Source organism: Podarcis cretensis, assembly GCF_951804945.1.
Source record: "Podarcis cretensis genome assembly, chromosome: 4".
Classification (NCBI taxonomy): domain Eukaryota; kingdom Metazoa; phylum Chordata; class Lepidosauria; order Squamata; family Lacertidae; genus Podarcis; species Podarcis cretensis.
Window position 1 is genome coordinate 65,061,813 of NC_137173.1, and position 10,784 is coordinate 65,072,596.

Genomic DNA, 10,784 nt, shown 5'->3' on the forward strand with positions numbered 1-10,784 from the left:
ATAAATTCTATCCCACTAAACTATTATGTCTAATCAGATCCCATCGCTTAAACACTCTCCTCCAGATCTACTTTCTGTCAAAAGGACAGGTACCTATAACAAAATACTGTGCCATTTTGATAGCTTAGGCTGGCTGAAAAAATCATGTTATAATGTGTGGATCACCTTGTTCAGCACATCATTTGTTGGATACAGACATCGTGAGAAGTACTATATATTCTTTGGCGCAGGTTCCAAAATAAAGAGGTTGGTGTATCCAGCAAGCTTCATGGGGATTGGTGCCGCTCTCTACTACCCGCAGCAAGCCATTACCCTTGCCAAGGTTAGTACTGTGGGAAATCACACAGTTCCTATTTGTATAACTGTAAATATGGCTTGCAAATAGCAAATGCTCATCTGCTGTTGTATGTACAGTGGTACCTCGGTTTAAGAACAGTCCGGTTTAAGAACGATTCGGTTTACAAACTCCACAAAACCAGAAATAGTGTCCCAGTTTGAGAACTTTACCTCGGTCTAAGAATGGAAGCTGAATGATGGAAGGGCACCGGCAGTGGGAGGCCTCATTAGGGAAAGCGCGCCTCGGTTTAAGAATGGTTTTGGTTTAAGAACGGACTTCCGGAACTGATTAAGTTTGTAAACCGAGGTACCACTGTACTTCGTTTTAAAGGTAAGCACATCTTATTTCTTACAAAAGCCTGCATTACTAATACATGCAGTCTAAAATGCCAGAATGACACAACATAGGGTAGTCTACTTCTTTTGGTGTCTGTGTCAGCTAGGCAGGTTTTAAGGTTATGCAGTGTTGCTGTATGAATTATCAGTGGTCAAAAGTCTTGTTTCCACACTTGTATTCCCCTCAGGATTGCCTTAGAATTCGTAGAATAGTCCTAGGTATGTATTTTTCTTAAAATTGTCTCTTGGTTGAGTGAATCCTTGTGATTGTTTGTTCATGTAAAATAAATCACTCTCATCCACTGAAAATGGTGACGTTATCCTCCTTATCATAAGTAAAGCTGAAGACGCAGCTGTTTTTGAGGCCCTCTCTAGCTGTGTAAAGCAGTGCTTTTTTCCTAGAAAAATAGGTGCTGGTGCTCACCTTGAAGTTGTCACTGTAAGTGTCACACTTTTTAACAACAACGACAAAAGATGTGCCAGTACTGCGTACACTTGAGTACCCCCCTGGGGGGGAGCACTGGTGTAAACCCATCCCTCTCAAGTGTATTTGAAACAATTAAGTCCCACATTTAGTGTGTTTGAAGCGTAAAACAATGCTATATGGAATGAGTACTGATAGTAATACGCTTTGAAGTACAGAGACGTGGAGTACAGATGGAGCACAGCACAGTTTGTTTACAAGCTGGTGGCTTAGCCTTAAGTTAATGATTAATCAGGGTTCTTGCATATCATTTTTAGCAGCTGAAGTTTTGAGCAGATGTTTTCTAGATTTATCTTTGACCTTTCTTTAAGGAAAACTAGTCGTTATCATATGCTTCTTTAAGTATTTTTCTAGACAATCTCTGCATTTTGTAAGGCTGGCTTTCTTATACAGCTTGTGTGGTTTCCTTCATGGTGTTCCATTGTGCCAAAAGCGGTTCAGTCCTGCTGGCCACATGACCCAGAAAGCTGTATGTGGACAAACACCGGCTCCCTCAGCCTGAAGCGAGATGAGCGCCGCATCCCATAGTCTCTTTTGACTGGACTTAACTGTCCGGGGGTCCTTTACCTTTTTACTGGATTTGATCCAGTAAAATAAATTGAATAAAGGAACTTCATAAATGTAAAGTTTGCCACCACATGTACCACCACATCCTTAAAGGTAAAGGTACCCCTGCCCGTACGGACCAGTCTTGACAGACTCTGAGGTTGTGCGCCCATCTCACTTAAGAGGCCAGGGGCCAGCGCTGTCCGGAGACACTTCCGGGTCACGTGGCCAGCGTGACATCGCTGCTCTGGCGAGCCAGAGCCGCACACGGAAACGCCGTTTACCTTCCCGCTGGTAAGCGGTCCCTATTTATCTACTTGCACCCGGAGGTGCTTTCGAACTGCTAGGTTGGCAGGCGCTGGGACCGAGCAGCGGGAGCGCACCCCGCCGCAGGGATTCGAACCGCCGACCTTTCGATCGGCAAGCCCTAGGCGCTGAGGCTTTAACCCACAGCGCCACCTGCGTCCCTTACCACATCCTTAGAAACCTCTAAAAAGACTGCCTTGGCAGTGTGGGGTGGGGTTGCTGTGAGGAGCAGGGTACAGGACCGTTTTCTTTCATTAGCTACTTTTAGTTATTTTGGGAAGCTTACTGCATTGCTCAAGAAGGCCCCTGAATCTCCTCCTTTGCCGGGGGTGCTACTGTGTTAGGGCGGGGGGAGAAGAAGACTGCGAAATTTCCTTCCATAAACCAACTTAATCTGCCAATATCTTTAGCACTGACATTTTTCTTGCAAGAACACCTTTTTAAAAAAAGTTGGTACTTGTGAATAGCTGTTGCATTGCTACGGTAGTTTGATTAAGCTCATAGAAATGATGTTGTCCTTGTTCAGAGGGCTCTAGGCCTGTACTGCATGGATAGCAATTGATCTTCCCTGCCGTTATTGGGCTAGGTCAATATTTTGCTGTAATGGCCTATGGCTAGATACAATAAAAGTAATTAAACTAGCACTTCTTCATAAATGTTTGTAAAGTTGTTTTTTTTTTTTTAAAAAAAAACCAACCTAAAAATAAAAATACACAGTGTTTCAAGTGGATGTTAATTTGACTGTTGTTATGAAATCTCTGATTTCTGAAAGGTAACTGGTTCTCAGCTGTACGACTGGAGTCTCCAAGCCTACATAAATATAGAATCTCTCTGGAAAGATCCTCCCAAAAAGAAAAAATCTGCAAAAGCCAGTGACAAGGTATGACATTTGAGAGTTTGTTGTGCTGTAGGTGTATCTCTGTTCTTAGCTGTTTTGTTTGAATTGCTGTGTTCTTTGTTTCTGTGCTATTCTCCTTATGCTTTTAGAGAACCAGAGCTGTGCAGGGATAAGTCCAATTAGTCCCATAGTTTCAAGTACCATGCTGTTGCTCCCAGGGTTCAAAACTCCCATTGTTCCAGGCGTGTTTTGCGAAAGGGATTTTCATTAGCCCAAGCAGTTTCTGAGCTCTGGGTGCAGTGCTGTGCCTAAGATTTCAGATTAAAACTGCGGAGTGGAAGGAAAGGAGGACCTTTTTCTGCCTCCCCACTTTCAGCTACTCTGAAGACTGGAGAAGAGACCCTTTTAAGAATATTACGGGGGGTGGGCTGGGGAAGCATGGCTTTGTTTTTTGCAGCCTTCAGATGAAGACTAGACCATGTGAAAAATGAACATAAGATTTTAGCTGCAGTTCATTCATTTTCAGCTTTGTATTGTTATAAAGAAGTGTGCCTAGATATTCCATTGTTGCGCCCAAAGCCTAGGTTTAAAGTGCCATTTAGCTCCTTGTTTTCAAATCTCAGTTTCTAACACTGGTTGTTCCTACTTTGATGTACTCATAATTAGGAAATGCAGCACACTACTAGAAATGCCATGTTCTTATAGGTTTGGGATTCAAGCAGCATGCTACAGCTGCTCTTAAATTATGTTTAATGGGAGATGCCATGTAATATGCCATTTGAATCTTTTACATAGTATGCTGCTCATTCTTCAGGTTTGCGTGTTTATGCAGTAGTTTGTTGCAGAAATAGGCTACAATCCTCTACATTCCATCAGTCAAAATTGTAGTTACCTTTCAGAGATGTCAGTGACATTTTTCAAGTTCTTGTATCCTTCTGCTGTTAATTGCATCACATCCTTTCCTAACCTCATTCCTCTCTTGTTCCTTTTGGTTAAACTACTTCAACATGTTAATTTCAGTTGATGGTATCTGACTCGCTGTAGGCCCCTTGAAATCCATGGATTTGTTAGTGATGATGGCCTTCAATCTATTTGTTTCAGTAAAGGACCCCAAAATACATACTGAGGAGAAACTAACATTAGATCATCCTCTAGAGATGGTATATGCCCAAAGAGTATGGAATCTTATAATCAAATACTTTATTTTGTGGAGGCAAATTGTTTTGATAAAAAATTATTAAAACTTCAGTCTGTGATGTCTTTTTAAGGGTGATGCAGATAGTGACAAAACAGCAAAAGTACAAGAAGAAAAAGCAATAAAATAGAATTGTCTATGGCTTCTCAGTGAACAGGTAAGGTGCACTAACTATTCCATGGTTCCCATGAGAAAAATAAGAATAGCCCTAAAAGTAAAACTGGATTAGTTAAACTGGATCTGTAACTGGATTAGTTGTTAAGTTTGTTTTTTAAATTCTTCTGGCTCCAAATACATAATTTACTCAAATAGAACACTTGAGTGATGCAATTTAAAAACTATTAGCTGTTTTTATTACTTGTGTTATCTCTCCTGACCATTCCAAAGGTAAGGTGATGTGCATAATATTTAACTACAGCAATTAAATGTTTTCAAAGGCTTAGAACTTTGTAAAATATAAATCAAGCTGGGGGTTTATCTCTAAAGGACCAGTTTGCAAACTCTGCTCAGGTGCATAGCTGAGTGGCAGAAAATCATGCTTTGAAATCCATGTTTGGAATAAAACAGTAAATACATTTCTGAAAGTAATGTATTGGCTTGCACCCCTCTATAGCTATGATTCCTGTTCCCTCTTTGCCGGAGGAAGAAAAACTAATAAAATAGCTCCATTACTTCTCACCCTTCTGCCATGTGTTCCCTCCAAGGGAGATGCGGAGAGTGCAGACATGAGAAAAATACTTCTCAGCAATGGCTCCCCACTTATGGTATACTCTCTCTAGGCAGTCACATTACTTACCTTTAGGTGGTAGGCAAAAACAATACTTTCACATCAGGCCTTTGGTTTTTAATTATGCCTGGCCTTTGTCAGTGGGTGTGATGTTTTAGTCCTTTTTTTCAAAAATATGAATCAGTTTTAGATTTTGGTGCATTGTAGTTTATGCTGACTTTAATGTATGTTATTAATTTTTTGTTGTAAATGCATTGAGATTTTGTAATGAAAAACAACTAATAAGTTTGATAGATAATAATCATTTCAGAGTTTTCTAGAAGGTAAATCAGATTACTTGAAAATTGGACGGTTGCTGGCTAATGTGAAATATTATGTTATCTATAGAGTTGTTTTATATGCACTAACAGCAAGAAAACTATGGGCTATTTTTTGGATCCCACCTCAAACAGTGTTGACATTTTGGGGAACTTAACAAATTTTTTTAAAAAGTTTTGAAAACTTGTAGTTCTGTTTAACTTATTATTGGATAATCCCCCCCCCCCCCGAAAAAAAACACTACAACAACACTTCTGCTGCTTGGAATAGTTTTTAGTTACAAAAACAGCAACAATCTTGACTGACTGCAAAAACTAACTTTAAAACCCTTCTTTTGAATACAGATGGATTGAGAGCCTGCAGGAGATCAACACTTTTCTAAAAAAAAGAACAGAATCTGTGTTGACTATGAGTACATTTTGTCTGTGGTTTAGCTCAACAAGAACAAGACTCACAATCTGCTTGAAAGCACCGTATCTGGATCTGAAGGGACACAGTCCTGTTATTTGCCAGCTTTGGACTTTAGGTCAGAGTTCAGCAAGATTACTCATAGATTTTGTCAGGACCTCGGTCTACGTCTGCAACCCTGAGCCCTGCTTACAAGGAAGTACTGGACTTAATGGGGCTTAATTCTAAATAATTGCTTAGAAGTGTCCTGCAAGTTGAGTCTCAGAAGTCCTCTGTCTGTTGTTACTATTTATAGGCTTAATTAAAATGAATGCCTGATTCCCCCCTTATGTTTGGTCATTTAATCAGCATCCATATATTAATCAGAATAAATTACATTCTTGGTCAGAACAAAGCTTAATTGTGTTACGGGTGGCGGTGGAGAAGCTAAACAACATATGAGCATTAAAGTTGTGCCCAGCAGTAGGCTAGCAAACTTGACAAAAGGCTCAGAAATACAATGGCCTTGTCTCTTCTCTGCGCCTTCCCCTTCCCCCTCCAAATCAAACTTTTCTGGATGACGAAGGTCAGTGGGAAGTGCATAATGGAATGTCTGTGAGATTCCCTCTATAGATGGATGGGAACAGAACTCTTTGTTTTTCTTTAGGGTTTTTTGCTTGCCTGAATGCACAGCTCAGTAAGGGTCAGAATGCTGCGCTGGTGAGAACTAGCTATAGCATAGCTAATGACTTCTTATCGGCCACTCAGGAAGGAGAACTATAGAGCAAGGGAACGCAAACATTTTGTGTAGGGTTGGACACAATAGATGAGCTTTTTCTTGCTTGCAGCCACATCACATCATTTCCAAGTGAAAACAGCCTAGCTGAATGGTGGCATGCTGGCAGGCTGCCCATTCTTTAGTTTCACGTGCAAGAAGTTTGCAAATGCATTTCAAACATGTAAATGAAACAGCACAAGGCAGCATTGAGCATTTCTGTTCATGCCAAGAACATTGGACCAGCCGAATGGGAACACATTTCAATATTTGATGGGATTTTTCAAATATTGTAGGTATCCTGTATGAGTGTGTTGTGCTTCCTTTACAATTCAGGAAGAGGTTATGAGGCATGGGAAATCCTGTATTAATGTAGTATCTGTCCTATTAATAAGAGCAATTGTATGCCGGCTCTGTGAATACCTACATTACTCATGTCATGGCCTGAAAAAAAAGAGAAACTACACAATAGACTTCAGTCTTATCTGAGTAATCTGGTGCTGCTTCTAATGCAGCCTTTTTTCTTGTTAAAAGCCCTCTCTTCTCTCTTTTACATTGGGACACTGGTTCCTGTGTCTGTTTGCATGCCACTTGACTGCTAACAAATTACCTCATTAGTTCAGCTTGTTTCTGCAACAAATGTGCACTTAAATGTAGTTTTATGAACTTTACTTTAGACCCGCATCCACATACTAAGGGTTCATTAAAAAAAACAAAAAACTTGCAAAACCATGTTCTGTAATGGTTAAAATCTGGGGCATGTTCATATCTAGAAAGTCATGTTGTCAAGATGCTTACTGAAAATGAGGCCTGGATGTCTCCAGGATGATAATAAGCAGGACATTAAGACAACCTCTTGTTTGCCCCCAGCATCTGGAATACTGCCTCTGGACAAGGAAGATTCATTTAGCTATCCTAACTAATGGTTAGTTAGGCTGTTCCTTTGCCCTCATGGTGCCAAGCGGTACTTGGAATGAATTAGATTTAGTGTATTTGTTTTACATAATAAATATAAAATGGGACGCAGGTGGTGCTGTGGTCTAAACCACTGAGCCTCTTGGGCTTGCCGATCAGAAGGTTGGCAGTTCGAATCCCCGCGACAGGGTGAGCTCCCGTTGTTCAGTCCCTGCTCCTGCCCACCTAGCAGTTCAAAAGCACGTGCAAGTCCAAGTAGATAAATAGGAACTGCTCTGGCAGGAAGGTAAACGGTGTTTCCGTGCGCTGCTCTGGTTTGCCAGAAGCGGCTTAGTCATGTTGGCCACATGACCTGGAAGCTGTCTGCGGACAAATGCTGGCTCCCTCGACCTATAGAGCGAGATGAGCGCGCAACCCCAGAGTTGTCCGCGACTGGACCTAACGGTCAGGAGTACCTTTACCTTTTAATAAATATAATAAAACCTACAAATTAAAATACCCAGCTGATACTACTGCTGGCATATAAAGTACCAACATGTGTTCAGGAGGAAGCACGTGTGGAGCAGATACTTATCTATCTCTAGATCTCAGCCTATGTAAAAACCAGATTTTTCAAAATCACCCTAAAACACAATTGGCTCTTGACTGTTTAGGGCAGCCAGATCAAATTCTACAGCACTTTTGTGATAGAGGTTCCTGCCATTTATCTATGCTAGTGTTTAGTGGAAGGGAGTTCCATAGTTCTAGGGTAGCCATTGAGAATGCCTATTTATTTGTTTATTAAATTTGCATACCACCGTTCATCTGTAGACCTCAGGGCTGTTCACAACATACAAATACAAGATAAAAACACAAAATACATGATAAAAACAAGAGCAGCAACAAAAAACCCCAATAACCCCCCCATCCACTCCCACAAATATATTTAAAAGTGAATAGGATGTTAATCAGCCAAAGGTCTGGTTGAAGAGAAATGTTTTTGCCTGGCACCTAACGGTGCATAATGAAGGTACCAGCTAACCTCCCTGGAGAGAGCATTTCACAAACGGGGAGCCACTGTAGAAAAGGCCCATTCTCATGTTGTCACCCTCCAGACCTCTTGTGGAGAGGGACACAAAGAAGGACCTCAAAGGGTGTTCTCATGGTCTTCATAGGTCCATATGAACTTTGAGGTCCTGAGCTGTTTAAAGCTTTGTAGGTCAAAATCAGCTGTTTGGATTACTTGTGTGCATAGTAGTCGAGCACATTTCAGAGTAGCAGAATGACCACACACTAGACAAATTATGGAAGACCCAACCTTGAAATGTTTTCCTGAACTAAACCAGGACAGCTGCATGTTTGCAAATTCTTCTGTGGTAGGGGGAGTGGGGCAGGCAGAGGGAATGCTCATGGCACTTAGCAAATGAGGATCAAAGGTTTATCCTGGTCTTCTCCCTGTTTTTGTGTGCAGACAAGTTGCGAGAGAGGTCAGCCACAGTTCACTTGCAGCTTGAGGCAGTGCAATATTGAACATTTACCACTTGGACCTGCTGATTTTATGAATTTGCACTTATTTAAATCCTGTAAGAGAAAATTATCCGACTGCATTTCAGAATGCATTTTCTCACCTCTTTAAAGCTAACGCTTGAAGTCTAACGAGGCAAGTCTCATTTCCTCTTACAGTATAACCACAGCAGCTCAATTTCCTGCTCTTGTGAAATGCTGTGGTATATTATCTGTCCATTCCAGCTCAAGACAACAATAAAGGAATACTTGGGTAACAACATGTTTTCTTTTGTTGCTTATATTCATTTAAGTGATTTATTTTTCTATGTAGGATCCTATTTCTCAGAATGCTGGGGCTAACCAAACTGACATGCTGACGTGATTATGAACTTCTCTAAAATCATATCCTGCTGAAGAAATCTGAACAGTGCTATAAACAGTTTCTGTGTCATTTCCCTTCCTTTTTGTTGCTTATAGCCGACACCTTGCGTTAAGAAAGGCTTGCTGAATTATTAAAACATACGCACCCACCATTGTTCTATTCATGTGCTGTTGGCTAATAAAACGCAGTGGGAAATTCAGATTTCTAGTACTTTAATATTGGCTTAAGAGAGACAAGCTGTATATTGCCCTCAAGCAGTTCTGGTTTTCATTTCCCCGCTTTTGCTCTTAAATATAGTAACAGTTGTTAAAGCACATAAGGCAGTGATATGAGCCTCCAGTGTCATATCCCCTTCCCGAGAGGCACTGTTAGCCTTCCGCTCATGTCTGCTGGTTGTCAGTCCAGAAGGCAGTGATGTGAAGGTGGCATGGCAAACAAGTGCTGGGAGGGGGGGGGGACACACTTTAAGTGAAAAGCAGGGGGGCGACGGGGAACCTCAGGCCTTTCTAACTGACCCTCGGGATTCTCCAGACCACACTTTGATCAACACATCCTCCTTGAGTGTTTTTTGTGTGATTGGAACGTGTTCTTCAACTCATAATCCCTTCTGCTTGCCTGGATAAAGATGACAGAGGGATATGTGTATGTGTGTAGAAACTAGGCTACTGTACCAAGGTCAGGCTCACATTGGTTGCTCCATCAACTTTTGTCGCTAGCCCCAATCACACCTGGCCCCTACAAGGTTGGCCAGAAAGGAATGACCTTTGAGCTGAAAAAGGTTCCATAGCCCTGGTCTGCTACTGATCACCCATCACAAAGTGGCTTTAGCAGGGGAAAACTAAGTGCTAATGAGAATTACTACTAATTGAAGTAATGTTTTCTTGATAGAGCAGGGATGCGCTGCAGGTTCTTCTGGACTACAACCCCTATCACCCCAGCTCCTTAGACAGGCTGGCTGCAGTTAGTGGGAGCTGGGAATCCAACAACATTAAGAGTTGCAGGATGCCCATCAGAACCCAAGAGAGAGAGATACAGGAGGATGGGTGTGAGAAAAGGTAGCATACATTTCTCTGTGTGTCTGCCTTTCATGCTTCCCCACCCCCTTAATATATAAAAGGATACTAAAGGTGTTTTTCATTTCCTTAAAAAGACTTGTGCCTAGAGGTATAATGTATGAGAAATGTGGTTTGTAAGCTAAACAATAAAAGCTCTACAGGAAATGAGTCAGTGATGCCAAATGTGCCCAACTTGCTGACGTTAGCCAAAGGAACTCAGATTACGTTCTTCGGTATCATTCTCAGACTGTGATTATAAAAGAGTGTAATGGGGGCTTTCCTTGGAAATTCTTGCCAAAGCTACTGCTAACAGGAAATAACCGGCACTCTCTGACTCTTAAGCAATGAGAGGACAGTTGTATATACTGATTTTGGGAGGAGGTGGAGAGAATAAAGGTAGGTTAAAAATAAAAACAATACAGGAGGTGGAATGAACAAGTTTGTTGGCTTTTAAAAGGTAAAGGACAGTTAAGTCCAGTCATGAACGACTCGGGTTGCGGCACTCATCTTGCTTTACTGGCCGAAGGAGCTGATGTTTGTCCGCAGACCGTTTTTCCGGGTCATGTGGCCAGCATGACTATGCCGGTTCTGGCGAAACCAGAGCAGCACACGGAAGCGCTGTTTACCATCCCGCCGGAGCGGTACCCATTTATCTACTTGCACTTTGAGGGGACGCAGGTGGCGCTGTGGGTTAAAGCC

The 10,784-nt window shown here is 41.6% G+C and overlaps 1 protein-coding gene and 1 long non-coding RNA gene across 5 annotated transcripts in view; both read left to right on the forward strand.

Annotated features, from left to right (window-relative positions):
* The window catches only part of APOO (apolipoprotein O), a 17,538-nt gene extending 8,511 nt beyond the window's left edge, over positions 1 to 9,027 (forward strand). For 2 of the 4 annotated variants that reach the window (XM_079972308.1, XM_079972311.1), the window contains exons 6-9: positions 231 to 322; positions 2,781 to 2,888; positions 4,115 to 4,198; positions 5,431 to 5,817. In XM_079972308.1, the coding sequence (XP_079828434.1) occupies positions 231 to 322; positions 2,781 to 2,888; positions 4,115 to 4,171 (257 nt within the window). In that variant the 3' untranslated portion in view covers positions 4,172 to 4,198; positions 5,431 to 5,817. Of the gene's footprint in view, positions 1 to 230; positions 323 to 2,780; positions 2,889 to 4,114; positions 4,199 to 5,430; positions 5,818 to 8,613; positions 8,929 to 8,979 lie in introns of those variants that run through there. The other 2 variants (XM_079972310.1, XM_079972309.1) reach the window with 2 other exon arrangements.
* Positions 332 to 2,684, forward strand: LOC307214017. Its single transcript, XR_013837836.1, has 2 exons — positions 332 to 1,816; positions 2,200 to 2,684. It is a non-coding gene; the product is annotated as an uncharacterized lncRNA (long non-coding RNA).
* Positions 9,028 to 10,784: the final 1,757 nt, after the last annotated feature.